The following is an 18,150-nucleotide window of genomic DNA, read 5'->3' on the forward strand; positions in this document are numbered from 1 at the left end:
TCACAAAAAATCCCACTAGTTGCTTAAGGAAAATCCAGAAAAAAATAAAAGAGAGGGAGATTAGAGTTTTGCTCAAAGTTTCATCCAAGGGAAGTGATCTCTCATCCTCTCTAACCCTTCTCCACTAGTTGTTCTTGTTTCTTCCTATTTTTGTTCTTGAAGATGAGTAAGAGACTCGAGAGTGCAGCAAAGAGCCTTGGAAGGGCACTCTCCTTCCACTCAACAAGGAGTCAAACTTCATCACGTGCACCTTCACGAGCCGACTCCAAGATGGAGGTAGACACACCATCACCTGTTGTCCATGAATCATCATCCCAAGGTGAGCCACCAAGGTATATCCTTACGAATGACTCTCAAATTACTCTACTCACTAGAATCGAGAAGGGAGTATTTAATTCCATTAAAGACAATGAGTTTTTCCATACACTGGTATTTGATAATGCACTACTCGTAGCAACTGGTATGGACACTGAGTTTGAATTAGTCTTTAGAATTATGGGATGGGAAAATGCTTGTGCTATTACCGAAGAAGGCAGTAAACTGCTTACCATAGAATTTTTGAGTACCTTAGAACTAGGATCGGATGAAGTATCATTTAGGCTTCTTAACCAAGAGTTCACTGTCACATGGAAAAACCTTAGTACCATGCTAGGTTTTTCATCTGGGTGCCCATTAGATATTGATGATATTCTAAGAGATTTTGACAGAACACAAGTTGAGAGTATTTTCGAAAAAAGGTTTTGTCATAAACCCACCACTGAGGAGATACATCACCCTACATTGAGGTTTATGCATAAATGGCTAGCTATCACTTTCTTTCCTAGGGAAGAACTAGGCACTGTTAGAATTGAGGAGCTGAAATTACTTTATGCCATGATTAAAAAGAGAAGTGTTTCACCTGTTAAATATATGCTAAAATTTTGGACTCATGTGTCGGCCATGAAAAAGTGTGGTGTTACATTTACTCCCTAGATTACACATATTGCTTCAAGGTTAGGGATGCTAGAAAATGTTATTCTCACATATATTCCTGTACCTCAAAGAATAATAGGATATAACTTCTTTAAGCAGGCTCATATACTCAAAACAAAAGATAATAAAATTTATATGGTTTATAAGAATTTTGATAATAATTATGAGCTGCCAAATAGAGAACTAGGTCTCTACACAGTAGAGAGTTTTTTTGACTTGCAGACAGGTAGGGCGACTGTTGGGAGAAGTCCCTCAGCATGCTTTGCTAGGACGTAGAGACCGAGCTATCAGGGAGCAGATTCTACACCACAGGGACCAGCATACACTGCCTTCATGGGTTTTGATCAGCCACAACCATCACACTAGACTACTCAGCCATGGACACACCACTCTACATGGGAGGGTTACACCTCTTATTAGGAGGGGGAGTCATCTTCAGGATGGGACAATGGGAACAAGGTAATATCTCTTTTTCGCAGGAGACTAAGTACGAGAGAGGACGAGAATCCTTCTCTACACGCCCACGCACAGACTTTAGTACCGGTGGCCCATTCGCATTCCATGCACCGCTAGAGGATGACTACTACCAGCCTTCAGAGTAGCACAGACGATCTTCATCATATGGTGGAGCCCCTCCATTTGATCAGTTTGGCCAGCAGCTGACTAGCTTGGGGGAGGGTCAGCAGAGGATTTAGACCATGCTAGATCACGCAGTGGCGTGGCAACATCAGATGGATAATAGGGTGAACACACTGCAGCAGTCTCACGATCAGGGACAGGAGGCCCTTGCACTTTTGCTTCAGAGTTTAGGACTCGAGTATCCACCACCACCACCAGAGCAGTGAGATAGCTTGGGGGAGGACCCCTGCAAGGTGAGCACATTTCACCTTTGTATATATTTATCCTTTATTTTCAGCATTTACTTTCTTGCTCTTAGCTACTAAAAAATGCAAAAACCAGGAAAACAAAATAAAAATGTCTTTATTGCTGAAATTTAGTTCATGCATGATAAAAATAAAAACCCAAAAATAGAGTGTGTAAAAAGGTTTGCTTTAATTTTCAGTTGTTAGTAGAACTTGAAGGCTAGACTTTTCTGAGTAATAAAAATATCAAATATGATTTCCTTCACATGCTTAGTATTTGAATCAAGATTCTCCTACAGATTGAATGAAGTTGTCCTTATATGAAAATTTATTCTAAGCTTGATATCTATGGGTAGCATATTCTTGACCCTAAGTCTCGGTAATTGTTGGACATGATTAGAGAAGGTCTAAGCTGCTGTTTATATTACTCTGAAAAGATGAAAAATTCTGGAGATTTACTTTTTGAAAAATGCAAAATGTTACATGATGAGTGTTGATGGTCGATAGCGTCAACTTTTATTAGAGCTTTAGACCCAAAGAAAAATATGAAAACACACTAGTATAAGGTTTAAACTGACAATTTCCATGAGTTTTGCATATTATGTATTTTCCAGGATAAATTTCAGGAAAGCTGAAAAGAGGGATTCTACTGCAAAATAAACATGAAACTTATCCGCCACGGCAACATCACAAACGGGACGTGGGAAGACTCTGGAAGACACCCTAGCGCCGGACTGTGGTAGCTCGCGCAGGTGACTATATAGCTGCGTTGAATCCTCTGTAGTCTGCATCCCATTGATAGGACTGATAGGCTTATAGGTGCCTGGTAGGAGATTACTCTATTTCTTCTCCTATTCGGATTACTTGCTCGATAAGATGATATTATACAAAGTTTATCGGAGTCAGAACTAGAGTGCATTAGCTATTTCCTTTTCTTGATATGATCTAGCCTAATTGTAAGGTTAAGTCTATGTACTTTGTCATCATCACAACTCTTCCCTATGGATATGATATTTAAAACCTTCGGGTAAAATGTGACACTAGTATGATATTTGTGCGCTTGCGGATAATCCTACTTAAAACCTATTTAGTGGAGTGCAGTTAATTTATACCAACAAGCATTTTTGGCACCGTTGTCGGGGACAGGGTTTATCTCTATTTCTAGTAATAATGCTAGAAGTGTTAACAAGCATTTTTGGCACTATTGCCGGGGAACGGTTTGCTGATTTTGACTTAGTTTAGCTTAATCTTGTATAATACTTTTATCTTTTCCTATTTTATCCTAGTCTCTTCATTATTTTTGTGTTTATCCTTATGGATATTTATTTAAATTCCACACATATATTTATGGCATGTGCAAAAGCTTAAAGCATAAACCCTATCATAATATCTATAAGCTATGCCCATGTCTACATAATATAATAAACCCTTCTCAAATATATCATGGGATCATTAATCCTGACCTTGGTTTGCTAGGCCCCATGTTTATTCAACATTTGGGTCTTACCAAGAGTTACAAGGAATCCCTTGATTTATCTTCTTGAGATTCCTTTCTTATCTTTTTAAAAAAGCAAGAGATTATGCTCAAAAGAGTTGCTCTGGCTATTTCTGAATTCCCCAAAAGAAGAAAATATTTATTATCCAAACTAAAAACGTAAGTCTTGGTAGCTAAAACACAATCATCTCATTCCTAAGATTTAGCTATCAATCCTAAACCTTTAAAATTCCACTTTGATTATTTAGACTTCCAGTTAGCTAAGATGCTCCTAAATCAATGCATCAGATCTTCTTAGAAGAGTATCTTGGAAAAAGCATCATCAACTTCCTTTCCTTCCTAAAAAGACATTGGAAAAAATTCAACGATGGCATGCCAAGTGATGCCATAGAAAGAGAGCCAAGCCACTTAGAAATAAATTCTATCTTCTCCCCTTCTATGCCCATATTAAATGTCTTTGAACCCATCTCTAAACCCATCCTTTACCCCAATAAATCTTTTTATGCTCCTTCTACTAAACTTCATAATGACCCTAGAAATCCATCAAGACATCCTAAGAATAGGAGTCATGAAAATTATAGGAATACCCAAGAAGAGCAACAACAATAGCAGGAACACGTAGAACGTATTAGAAATACATATGCTATTCTCAAAGAATGGATGGAAGAAGATGAAGTTTTAGCACTAGCATCTAAATTTGGTCTAAATTCAAGTGTTGAGCTGAAATCAATTTCTTTGATAAACAAAACTCACCCAAGTTTAGAGAAAGCTTTAGACGAGACCAACCTTAGGGACATCAATTCATGGGAAATCCTAGAAAATAAAATATCTAATAAATGTCATAGGCATGAAATAATAGAGGCAAACTTATTGCCTATAGACAACCATGAAGAGACACCCTTGGAGTTTGAAAAGGGAGATCATATTGTCGAGCATGTGAATTATTTCATTAAACACCCTATCAGACCCATGCTCATATGAGAAATCTCCTAGATCAATTAGTCTCTAATTTTATCACACATGAGATCCTCAACCCCCTTATTCTACCTATTCATAAAATCATTAAGAGGATCGTTGTGGTGAATAATACACTTAGAGTGGTGTTGGAAGGGAAACCACTTCGCCAAAACCACATCTTGAATTTTTCCCAATGACAAGCTTAATGTCCTAAAACAAGCACTGTTTAGACCATGACATGAGTGTTCTTCTACTGTGCTATCCTTGTTACTTGAGCATAGGATTATAATTATGAAAATATTCCTTCGGGTATTCTTATCACTAACCCTCCAAGATTAGAGCAATAAGATCGAAGGAGTGACAAATGCAAGGTATGTCCAACCAATCATTATGCAACATTGAATTACTTTCATTCAATCTTGACTTTTGCAAAAGTCAAGCTTGGGGGATATGATTACATAGATACGTCTTTTGCCACATTGCTATACTGTCTTGGTTGCCTCTACCTTTAAGATATGCTCATTGTGTTAAACAATAATAATACTATTTCATCACTGTTTGAGTAAATCTCTATAGTGTTTTTATGTTACCTTTGTTTGCTATAGTATATGTTTGGGTTTGGAGTAGTTTCATTCATCTCTTAAAATGAAGTATGAAACTTAATTTAGGAGTGGTGATCTTACTTTCAAAGGCTTTTAATTATGCATGATTAAAATGCCTTCCTAAATCAAATTAGACGTGGTGTATAGGTTGATTTTTGAGCCAATAGTATGCTGTAGTAGATATTAGAATATTTTGTTAGACTAACCCCTGCAGGAAAACTTCCAAATTCAAATTGGGAAAGTCCTGAGATGAACTCACACTGGAGATGAAGAGATACAATAATTTTACACAAGGAAGATACAACTCACTCGTAGCCAAGAGGAAAGAAGGATTGATAAGAGAAGAGCATGCAACATTCTGCACTCTCACCTCTGAGGTCAAAAAGGAAGACCAACTCCCCTAGCTGATCCAACTGAGTCCTTCCTCATCGCTCCACACGCTGGTTTGCAATCTCTAAATTCACTATTATTTTATTTCTATAAGTTTGAGCTAATTCATAATACTTGTATTTGAGAATCAAAACATAAGATGGGAAAATAAATTCAAACCATTAGAAAGAAGTAATTATGAATAATAAATGCGCTATGCTAAGTATGCTCAAGCAAATTCCTTTTTGTAGCATAGAAAGTGACCCTTTGCCGTGTTACAACAATGCCCTTCTCATTACTTTATATTCCTTCGGGTATGTGTTGTCCACTAATCTGTTGCAGGCATAATAATAACTAGAGTAAAAAGAGTCAACATATTAAAGAAGCAAAAGATGGCAAAAGAATGAGTGCAATAGAGGAGACAAGATGTCTATGAACAACTCATGATGCAAGAGGAAGGACCACCAGTCATTTACCCTTCATCAGTTAGTGTCATCACGCTCTAATAATGAAGGTAATATTCTAAGGTAAGTGGTCACTCTCTTCTCTTGATCTTGGAGTGCACATAAGTGAAGACACAAACATATTAGAGTTACAACTTAAATTAATTAACTCAATACGCTTTGCTCTTTAAAATCGTTCATAGCACCATTCTCTTAATCTCAGTCTTAACTAAACAAGTTAAAACATTATATTCAATCTTGGAAAGATGGTAGTCATACCTATTTGAAAATTTATATAGAGATAAACAATCCTTACATTGGTTAAGCAATTTCATTCTTTTATGTCATGTGAACTTAAATGCAACATTAAATGCTTAATCTTTTGATCTTACCACTCATAAATAAATAAATCATGTAACACAACTTTATCTTGTTTAATGTGCCTAAGGATGGAGAAAAATAAATAAAGAAATATATTTGGTTATGTTGGTGTTTTTCCACCAGAAGAGCCCATGCACTTGATCTCTACCTTAGTTTTGTAAATAGGACAACACATCAAGCAAGGTTTATTAATTCTACAAGTGAAAGTTCTGTGAGCATGCACACTGAGCAAGATGCTGCCAACTACTATTAAAGCTCTACTTCAATCTGCTGACCAAATCAAAGAATAAAGGTGACATCAACATCACTAGAGGTATGTAACTAACAAGACCTCCATCTATCAAGATGGAGAGATACACAAGAGTGGAAGAAGAAGTCTAGTTCGAAGGACTAAAAACATCGAACCCTCGCTGTAAGGTAACATCGGTAGTTATCTATATCTACTTCCTTACATTGTATGAGTTAATTTCTCTTCAATATGTTTACTTTTCTATATTGGTAATGCATAGACATAACAAAAATAGTCTTGCATTAGGCTACATTCATGCATCTTAAAAAAATAAATAAATAAAGCTCCATATAAAACCCTTGTAGTGTAAAAGCTGTAAGAGTTCTCACTGTGGTGGCCTATAGAACAAAAATATATCTCATGCATTTGCACTTTATGCATATAAACCCGTAAAATCCAAAAAAATATTAATTGAGCATCCTGCTGCAATACTGCTGTCTTAAAAATACTTTGAAACCACCACAACACCTAATCCTCTAAAAATGGTAATCATTAACGTTTTATCCTAATACCGTTCCACGAGTTTTAGTGTTTTGTGAGAACTTTCTGCAGGATGACTCCAAGAGCCAGCTTACCTAGGAATCTTCATCTCCGTCACTTGAAGTACACCTTTCTGACATATAGCTGACCCCTATATGAATAAAATAACTTCATGGGTGATGAGATTGAAGTATTCTAGGCAACACTTGCTCTTATAAGCATGAGCCCCTCATGTCTCCATGAGGACCACTCAGCTTCAACAAGGGAGAAAGAGAATAAAGCTGAAGAGCTGGAGCCAGAAAAGAGAGAAGCAAAAGAGACAGAAGCAAGATGGAAGAAGGCACGTGTCGTGTGACATTACCACGAAACGGGGAGTTGACTGAGGTTACCTCAGATGACGAACCCATTGAGTAAGTGTTCTCCTCTATCTAAGTCCTGTCGGTAGACTTTAAATTCCGTACCCTAGCCATAAGGTTAGAATTGTAGTTATCTCTTTAAATGCATTTGTAATTTATTTAGTAGCATAATTTTGTTTACACACTAAAAGTTATAAAAATAACAAAAATATTTACTACATTACTCATGGCATCACAAGCCCCATGTGGATACCCTATGGTATTTTTCGAAGGAACATCCGCTGTGGTGGCATAAAATAAAAATGACAAAAATATAGCATTTAAATTCCTCCATCATAAATAGAAAATTAAAAAATAAGAGAAAATTGAAATCATGTTCAAATTAGACAACATTAAGCTAGCTCTTAAGGTGATCAATTACTCTTTGGCTGACCGCTTACCTATTATTAAATTTGAGCCTCGAGTTTTGGTATTCCTTTTGGAGTGTAATTATGCAGGAACAATATTATGATAAGGAGAGAGTCTATTAGTGGCACCTACCAGGAGCGCTGCTCGTTAGCTTACTCTGAAGATCATCAACACCAACTAGTTCAAACATCTAGCTTGGGGGAGGAGCATCACCTAGTTATCAGGTAACTATACCTAAGCGATTATCGAGTCTGTTTTATATAGTCATAAAATACCAATAATATGTGAGCACATGAAGGTTCACAATAGTATCATAAGAAAATATAAAAATACCAAAAATATGTGGGCACATGAATGTCCATATCTTTAGAGTCTTCTGAGTCCAATAGAAATGAATAAAAACCAAACAAAATACTTATCAATATATTAAGGTGTGATCATAGAGTGTGTCTACAGATAGTCTAGTTTAGAGTCAAATAAAAATTAGAGAATATTAAAATTTTGTCTTGGAGATGATGAATAGTTGCTCTACAGTAATTCATTTCAAGTGTCTAGTTTTCAACAATGAATTCTCCTAAGTCTTAGACATGACCACTTTAATATAAGAATTTACTCTGAACCTAAAATCTGTGGAGGCATATGTTTAAGCTGATTCTAGGTAATTGATTGATATTATACCTGAAGGTCTGAGCTGCCATTTATCTTATTCCTAGCATTACTAAGTTCTGGAGATTTATTTTCAAAAAAATCCAAAATCTTACATGATGAGCTCTTGTATGATAAAGTTTAAATTCCTACCAAAGCCATATATGATACATTTGGAGTTAGAAAAACCTTTGCGCATTCATGCTGCTTGCTTTACATTGAGTTTAGTCAACCTTTGGAGTATACCTTATGAGAGTCTTGTCATGCTTTTAAAATTAAGATCACTTACGCACTCCACCCACATATGCATTACTCCTACTCTGGGATGTAAGTGCAGTCATTTCCACTTTCATCCAGATCCACCTTAAAAATGTTCTTTCTCCTACACTAGGAGTAAACACCCAAAAATATACCCTATAGGACAGCCCCCATTTAATTGCTCTGAGTTTTTATCATTATCTCTCTGATTATTTATATTCAAAGGATGCATGTGGCTATGCAAAAGTATTGAAAAAAAAGAAAAAAAAAGGGGAAGTAAAAGATGTACAAGTGTCCCAACAATTAAAACAATAGGTACATCGATGCCCGCCTTCTACAGTAATGAAAAAAAAGAGAAAGAGAGAATAAAGATAGCCCATGTTTTCCTGCAAAAAATTCTAGGGAGGGAGTAAATTTTCAAAGAGCAAAAGTAGAATTAGGATTATCCACTAAATACTATATATGCACCTATCCACCATATTCCATACACATGCACATCTTGATTTGATTGTATGCCTCGATTCTCTATGGATCCATTGTTTGACTTTACAAAATATGAAATGCAAGTATGTTCATCCTTGTTATTGCCACTCCTATAAGCTCCACTATATATATCCTTAGTTGTAGGAAGGCATAACCTCATTAATGCCTTAGTGAGGTCCATAAATACTACATAATAAGAGACTTAAAGGTGTCATACAATTAAGCTCTGAGTTTTATTTCAAAAACTTGCAAAACTCTGAAATATTGGTACTGTGAAGAATTTGAGACATAGTGCTTGACTTGATTGTTCTATCTTTCGATTACTCAAGACTTATGCAAAAGCTGTAAAGCTCCATGGTTAAAGGTAAAATGGGTAAGTTTGAAAGTTAGACTAGAGGATAATTTATGTTTAAAAGCAAGTGTACTTAAAAAAATGAAAGTATTGTAGCAACTCCTGATCCAAGTTTATTAATTAGGCTTTAGTTGTTTGCCAAGGGACTGGCAAAAGGTAAGCTTGGGGGAATTGTTGACGGTCGATAACGTTAACTTTTATTAGAACTTTAAACCCTAAGGAGAACATGAATACACACTAGTATAGGGTTTAAACTAACAATTTCCATGAGTTTTGCATATTCTATATTTTCTAGGGTGAATTTCAGGAAAGCTGAAAAGAGGGATTCTAGTGCAAAATAATCACGAAACATATCCACCATAGAAACATCACAAATGGGACGTGGGAAGACTCTAGAAGACTCCCGAAGAGCCGGGGGGCCAGAGGCCGCCAGGTGGGGCCGGCTGCCCCACCCTAGCGCCGACTGGTGCCCCTTGCTAGGGTTTTGGCCTCCATTCCAGAAGCTTCCTCCACCACCTCTCTTGATGCATCTCGGCCCTTGGTTAAGTCGGTTTGATCCTACGGCGCACGTCGATCCCACCGGGCTATAAATAGAAGGGTAGACCCCCCTCCCTCGAGGCATTCTACACCTCGGTGCTTCATATTCTCTACATAATTAGGGTTAGGGTCCCTCTAGTTGATCTAGTTCTAGTTCATCTAGATGTAGCAATTAGGAGAGACTAGTTCTTCTAGATCTAGTCTTGTTTAGAGATTAGAGAGATTAGGTAGAGGAGTAGAGATTCTAGAGGAGTTCTAGCCTATTGGTGCTTCTTCGTGGCTGTATTCTTTTGGATTCAGTTCCCTCGCTCGGAGCTGCGTTCTGAGGTACTTTTGTATTTACCCTTCTGATTTAAGTAAGCAACTTGTTCTTATTCGTTCTTTTGTTCACAACTCATAGAGTGCTTTGATCTTGGTCATTACTTGGTTGAAGTAGTATTTCGTAGTGTAGGCGTGGTGGCTAGGCTAGGTTTACTTGTGAATGTTCCCTGATTAGCCGGACAGTGGTAGTTCACGTAGGTGACTTTATAGCTGCGTTGATTCCTCTGTAGTCCACTTCCCGTTCATATGACTGATAGGCTTATAGGTGCCTGGTAGGAGATTACTCTGATTCTTCTCCTATTCGGGTTACTTGCCCAATAAGATGATATTATACAAAATTTACCGAAGTCAGAACCATAGTGCATTAGCTATTTTCTTTTTCTTGATATGATCTAGCCTAATTGTAGGGTTAAGTCTATATACTTTGTCATCATCACAACTGTTCCCTGTGGATACGATATTTAAAATCTCCGGGTAAAATGTGACACTGGTATGATATCTATGCACTTGCGGATAATCCTACTTAAATCTATTTAAATGGAGTGTAGTTAATTTATACCAACAAGCATTTTTGGCGCTGTTGCCGGGTAATGAGGTTCAGGCCCGATCTTTCGAGAGGTAATGGGTAAATTCCATTGTGGAGAACTCGACGTTGGCGATCCAGCTTTAAATCAGCATGATTCGAACCCTGCAACCGTTACACCACTGCTCCGTTGGTTATCAACCAAGCACAACTTGATTGTCCTCACCAAGAAGGCTTTTCCTGCAAGCGAATCGAAGAACACAAGCAAGAAAGTATAAACACGCAATCTGAAATTGTACATATTAATGACGTGAATATTCAAATGAGGGTTCAAGAACTCGGTTCCAAAGGACTAATCGACATAGTGGAGGAGATCAAGAACAGGGGGCCCTAGATCACTGTAAAAAGGATTTGTCACCACAGTTACAATGAACGATTCAGTTTCTCGATGGAAAACTAAACTCTAATCAAAATCTGAGTCTAAACAGCGGTGGTTGCATGGAAAATAAAGGAGAAGCAGGGTTGGAGGTGACCAGGGGGAGGCGCCCACAACATGGGCTTAAGGCCCGAATTCGATACAAGACCAAGTTGGCCCAAAATAGGTGATGCAGCACCTTGTCGTGGTCATAAAGATTAATCCACGAAATATCTAGAGCTAGGACCAGATACAAAATGACGGCGTCGTCGTCCCCTTTCCAACGAGTCCAAGATCACCCCGTTTTAATGTCGTATGAAGAAGTTATGATCAAAACACTGACGGCGTGTTTGTTGAATCCGAGAGTAACGTGGTAGCTGAGTTGGAGATGAATTGCAACTTGGAAAAGACGATGGTGTTAACGTATCTAGCGTGGCGATGTCCTCGTCACCGGGGATACGGTTTATCTCTATTTTTAGCAATGACGTTAGAAGTGTCAACACCGGCCCCACCCTAGCGCCGGCTGGCGCCCCCTGCTAGGGTTTCAGACCCCCTTCTAGTAACTTCCTCTACCGCCTCTCTTGATGCATCTCGGTGCTTAGTTAAGTCGGTTTAATCCTACGACGCACGCGCATCCCACCGGACTATAAATAGAGGGGCATACCCCTCTCCCCTGGAGGCATTCTACACCCCGGTGCTTCATATTCTCTACATAATTAGGGTTAGGGTCCCTCTAGTTGATCTAATTCTAGTTCATCTAGATGTAGCAATTAGGAGAGACTAGTTCTTCTAGATCTAGTCTTGTTTAGAGATTAGAGAGATTGAATAGAGGAGTAGAGATTCTGGAGGAGTTCCAGCCTGTCGGTGCTTCTTCGTGGCTGTATTTGTCTGGATTCAACTCCCTCGCTCGGAGCTGTGTTCTGAGGTACTTTTGTACTTACCATTCCGATTTAAGTAAGCAATTTGTTCTTATTCGTTCTTTGGTTCACATCTCATATTGAGTGTTTTGATCTTGGTCATTACTTGGTTGAAGTAGTATTTCATAGTGTAGGCGTGGTGCCAAGGCTAGGTTTACTTGTGAATGTCCCCTGATTAGCCGGACTGTGGTAGCTCACGCAGGTGACTTTATAGCTACGTTGAATCCTCTGTAGTCCACATCCCGTTGACCCGTTCATAGGACTGATAGGCTTCTAGGTGCCTGGTAGGAGATTACTCTGTTTCTTCTCCTATTCGGGTTACTTGTCCGATAAAACGATATTATACAAAGTTTACCGGAATCAGAACCAGAGTGCATTAGCTATCTCCTTTTTGTTGATATGATCTAGCCTAATTGTAGGGTTAAGTCTATCTACTTTGTCATCATCATAACTGTTCTCTGTGGATACCATATTTAAAACCTCTGAGTAAAATGTGACATATAACTGTGCGCTTGCGGATAATCCTACTTAAAACCTATTTAGTGGAGTGCAGTTAATTTATACCTACAAGCATTTTTGGCGCTGCTGCCAGGGATAGGGTTTATCTCTATATTTTTTCGTAATGACGTTAGAAATGTCAACAATGATATCTTGTATGACAATGCTAAATTCCTACCAGAGCCGTAATGAATACATAGGCTTGGAAGCTTTCTACGTAATACTGCTTGTCATTTCATTGGGTTTGATCAACCTTTGTGACCCTAATGAGAGACTTATCATGCTTTTAAAATTGAGATCCACTTGCACTCCACTTATATATATGCACTACTCTACACTAGAGTAGGCGCAAAAATATGCCATTCCACTCTTGTTAGAAAAATATTTTACTCCTACACTAGGAGGAAACACCCAAAAATATTCCATTAGGATAGCCAACAAATAAACGCTCAAATATCCCGTTGTTATTATCTCTCAATTTAATAGGCCAAAAAGGAAGTTTTGTGAGTTATGCAAAATAAATAAAGAAAAATGGACAAGTCTCAAAGAAAAAAGGAAAAAATGAGAAAAAGAGAAGAGAGAAAGAAAGAAAAATGATAGCTCACAATTCTTGGCAGTATTTCTTAATTTCAAAAGAGAGATAAGGATGAGCATAGTAAAATTAGGATTATTAGTTTCCACCATATTCCACACACATGCACATCTTGATTTGATTATATAACTTGTTTCTCTCTGGATCCATTGTTTGATTTTACAATATATGTTTTGCAAGTAAGTCATCCATGATTATTTCCATACCTATGAGCTCGAGATAAACCTTTAGAATTAGGTTGAGAAAGGCATACGCTTTATTGCCTAGGTGAGGAACCAAAAATACCACATTTATGAGCGACTTGAGAGTGTCATACAAAGCATCTCTGAGTTTTATTTCTGAAAGTCCATAAAGTCCATAAAAACTCCAGAAGATTGGTTAAGGCCCTGTTTAGATGGTGGAGGAAAATTTTTTGGGTGTCACATCGGATATGTCGGAAGGATGTTGGGAAAGGTTTTTAGAAACTAATAAAAAAACAAATTACATAGCTCGTCAGGAAACTGCAAGACAAATCAAGTATAATTAATCTATCATTAGCATATGTGGGTTACTGTAGCACTTAAGGCTAATCATGGAGTAATTAGGCTTAAAAAATTCTTCTCGTGATTTTCAACTAAACTGTGTAATTAGTTTATTTTTTTATCTACATTTAATGTTCCATGCATTTGTCCAAAGGTTCGATGGGATGGATGAAAAATTTTTGGAGGAGTAACTAAACAGGGCCTAAATAGAAGAGTTTGAGACATAGTACTTGGCTTGATCTGTCTATTTTCCAATTGCTCATGACCCAAGGTTAAAGATATTAAGCTCCATGGTTGAAAAGAATAAGAGTAAGATTTGAAAATAAGGCTAATGAATTTCAACATGGAGAAGGATTTTAATTTAAATACTTGAGTATTTATTGGAAGTTATCAAATAAATATAAGAAACCCTGAGTATTAATTCCTATCATTTCAGAGTTAACTAGCAAAGGTTTAGCTTAGGGGAGCTTGTTGACGGTAGATAATGATCACTTTTAACCATCAACTAAATGCATAAAGGAGATCACCACTAGAAAACATACGGCTTTTAACTGACAATTTTCACGAGTTTTGATGATTACATTTTCTGTAGGATTATTATAGAAAAGAGAAATTGGAGGATTTAATTGCAAGATTTACACAAAACTTAACAAACATAACCGCGACGGAAAATATCATACAGGAAGCATATATAACTTTGTAAAGTGCGATTAATGACTAGGAGCAGCAAACAACGAGAATCATTTATACAAGCTTGCGCACGCTCATATTATAAATCAGTTTCCAATGTAATGTAATTTGAGGCCTAAAACCAAATAACAATGTGCTGTTTATACCACTAGAGAGCAGCTTTTGGAGAAGTTTTCCTTAGCCCAAGAGCCGCTTGTCCCAGACATAGTCAATCGGTCTTCCCTTCCTGTGCTCCAACCTCCTGCAGGTAGTGCTCTGCATCCAAAGCAGCCATGCAACCTGGACCATCCAAGCGGTTACCATGGCCTTGTTTAGTTCCCAAAAAAATTTGCAAAATTTTCTAGATTCCCCGTCACATCAAATCTTTAGACGCATACATGAAGTATTAAATATAGACGAAAATAAAAATTAATTGCACAGTTTGGTCGGAATTGACGAGACGAATCTTTTGAGTCTACTTAGTACATGAATAATATTTGTCAAATACAAACGAAAGTGGTACTATTCCTATTTTGCAAAATTTTTTGGAACTAGAAAGTTTTCTTAATCGATTTGCTTGTGTTATAATATTACTAACAAGAAACATGTCAACGGGGACTGCATTTTGAAACTGACACTGTTTCAGGAACAGATAACAGAGAGGAACAATGGATGTAGCTCTTCGAAATTCCACGAAGCTTAAATCGTAAATTAAATCTTACTTCTCAGTTCTCACTCAATTAATAAAGAGAGAAGGATAATCAAAACAGAGAACTCAATGATTCAGAACAAAAGAGACCATAGCAATCCCTCTAACCATAGTTCCTTAGAAGTTGTTTCACAGTTACCTACTCACAGCATATGATAACTGCCCTTTGGTGGGTATTCTGTCCTAATTGCCCAACCAGATCATTTGCATCATGTTTGTTGCAAGGAATAAGCTTATAGTATTTTACTACTAATGAAATGCTGGTATGCGTATTGAACTTTGGTTGCAAGAAAATTATTTAACATGCTATAAGAAGATACTGATAATCATTACTATAGTTTAATTGCAAAATTGAGTTATGTAATGGAAAATGGGTACAATCCCAGTTCGAAAAAAAAGTAAACAAAGAAAAAAAGATAATGAAAACAGTGAACACAATGACTCAGAACAAAAGTTAAGAGACCATACTAATCTACCCATAATTCCTTTAGTTGTTTCACAGTTATGCTTGGCATATGATAATTGTCATTGGTCCAAGATCTATCTGTCCTAATTGCCCAACTAGATTGTTTATATCAAGTTATTCCTAATAAATAATGTTCCAAGTATTAAACATAATAGTATGTAACTACTAGTTAACAGCTGGTACTCCTCTTAAATCTTAATCGCAAGAAAATCATTTAGCATACTATTTCCACAAGGGGATACTGAAAAACATCACTATAGTCTATAGTGTAATTGCAAAATTCAGTTATTCCACCAATATTGGATAATCTCAAATATCACAGAGGAGGAACCTCAATACTGGAATAAGGAGCAAGGATATGCTTCAATGCCTACAACATTTATAAAGGTAGGTTTCGACTTTCGAGTGAAACAATGAAAAAGCTTCATGCCTCTGAGAGAGAAATCTTGTGGAGAGCTCCTAAAGAGTAAAGGTCAACTTGAAAAAAGGGACTGATTCTTATTCTTGTAAGTTATAAACTTGCAAGTAACCTAATGTTGCATGAACAGACAACCCTTTCCTGACCTTTTTTGAAGAGGCCTAAATTTGAGAGGCAAACAATTTAAAGATAAGATTCCACCATACAGTGGTTCAGGAATTCCAGAAAATATGGCATAAACCACCTAAAGATCGTGGGGATCAGAAACAACCACAACACCCTCTTCGTGTGAGCATATTGGATGCAAATAGAAATCATAGTTTAAACTACTGTTGTCTAGTCACAATCGTAGTCACAACACACCATCATGCAGCATCACAAACGTAGTCACAAGTTGATGTTATTGTTTGTGTAAACAGCAAAATTATTGCATAATAACATAGACACTCTGTTTACTAATTGAATATTGCATATTTGATTAGCTAGACTAGAGACGTACTCCACAAACTAACACCAGGCATGTTCCATTTCAGGATCCACCAATGCCATTTCCTAGCATAACATGGATGCAACATAAAAAAAAAGGGGGGGACACAACCCCATAATTGCAAATCACTATTGGGATCATGGAATACCAAAACAGCAGCATTAATAAAACCACAATGAAGCTTATACCTGATCCAGCGGCAGTAATGGCCTGGCGGTACTTCTTGTCCTGGACATCCCCAGCTGCGAAGACCCCCTTCACACTGGTGTGCGTGGAGCCGGGCTTGGTCACCACATACCCATCAGAGTCGAGCTCGAGCTGCCCTCCAAGAAATTTTGTCGCTGGCTCGTGACCGATGGCGAAGAAGAGACCGGCCACCTGGAGGTCGGAGACCTCGCCAGTGACGACATTCTTGACCTTGACGCCGGCCAGCGGGCCACCTTCCCCACCACCGTAGGCCTCGACGACTTCGGAGTCCCAAACGACCTTGATCTTGGGGTTGGAGAGCGCGCGCGCCTGCATGATCTTGGACGCCCGGAAGGCGTTGCGGCGGTGGATGATGTACACTTGCGAGCCGTACTTGGTGAGGAAGTTGGCCTCCTCCATGGCCGAGTCCCCGCCTCCGATGACGGCGATGGGCTTGTTCCGGAAGATAGGCGCAGCCCCGTCGCAGACGGCGCAGGCGGAGATGCCCCTGTTCCAGAAGGCGTCGGAGCCGGCGAAGTGCAGCCTGCGCGCGACGGCGCCCGTGGCGACGACGACGGAGTCGGCGTGCACGACGGTGTCGTCGGATGCGACCCGGAACGGGCGGGCGGAGAAGTCGACGGAGGTGACGGTCTCGGTGAGGATCTTGGTCCCGAACCTGAGCGACTGAGCGCGGCAGCGGTCCATGAGTTCGGCGCCGAGGACGCCGTCGGGGAAGCCCGGGAAGTTCTCGACGTCGGTGGTGGTGGTGAGCTGTCCCCCCGCGGCGATGTCGTTGGCGAGCCAGCCCTCGAAGAGGACGGGCTTGAGCTCGGCGCGCGCGGCGTAGACGGCCGCCGTGTGCGCGGCCGGGCCGCTGCCGATGATGCAGACGCGCGTGCGCAGCGGGCCCGCCGCGGCGACAGCCTCCTCCATCCCGTTGGCCGACGCCGTCGCGGAGGCCGTCGCAGCGGCTGCGGCGGCGGTGCTGGTGGTGGTGAGGGCGCGGGACTTCCGGAGCAACGCGAGGAGCTTGGAGCACAGGCTCATCAAGCCCGACGGAGCGACGGCGGCGGCGGACGCCGAAGGCGGAGCCGCTCTCTTTGCTCTGCTCGGTGGCTGCAGGCCGGGCCGAAGAATGGGCTGGAGCGGGCCGGCGTGCGTGTGGTTGGTGTGGCTGGCCGGCTGGCCCTGACCGCCCCGGAGTCGGAGGATTTTATGCGCGGTGTGAATGAGTGTGGACACTCAACGCTACTAGCCGAGAGAGACACGGTTGTGCGGCCATTCTGAATGCAAGTTAAGGATTCAGACACATTAAAATATATCACATCAGTAAAATTAGAGCGGACTTGTTTTGGATGTTGTCGGATTCACTTCAATTCATATGTGTTGGTGTAGATTGGGATAGAATTTAGTTTAAATTTCACTCCAATCCATCTCAACACATGTGGATTAATGTGAATCCGACTACATTTAAATAAGGCCTTATGTGTATTAAAGAGGAGAAAGACTTCCATGAGTGTTGGAGTGAGCGTGAAATA

General features: G+C 39.3%; 1 protein-coding gene across 1 annotated transcript; it reads right to left on the reverse strand.

The window, feature by feature from the left end:
• Window positions 14,334-17,810, reverse strand: LOC8078272 (thioredoxin reductase NTRA). The gene is made up of 2 exons (XM_002438298.2): window positions 16,615-17,810; window positions 14,334-14,646 (listed from the first exon to the last, which is right to left on the reverse strand). The coding sequence occupies exons 1-2, from the start codon at window positions 17,657-17,659 to the stop codon at window positions 14,576-14,578; spliced, it is 1,116 nt and encodes a 371-aa protein (XP_002438343.1). The 5' UTR covers window positions 17,660-17,810; the 3' UTR covers window positions 14,334-14,575.

The sequence above is a fragment of the Sorghum bicolor genome, chromosome 10, assembly GCF_000003195.3.
Source record: "Sorghum bicolor cultivar BTx623 chromosome 10, Sorghum_bicolor_NCBIv3, whole genome shotgun sequence".
Lineage (NCBI taxonomy): Eukaryota > Viridiplantae > Streptophyta > Magnoliopsida > Poales > Poaceae > Sorghum > Sorghum bicolor.

Excerpts from the sequence above, each read along its gene's own strand:
- LOC8078272 (XM_002438298.2), bottom strand. The coding sequence starts at position 17,659 with ATGAGCCTGTGCTCCAAGCTCCTCGCGTTGCTCCGGAAGTCCCGCGCC. Across the intron at positions 14,647-16,614 it reads CATTACTGCCGCTGGATCAG|GTTGCATGGCTGCTTTGGAT; the intron begins GTATAAGCTTCA and ends TGGATGGTCCAG.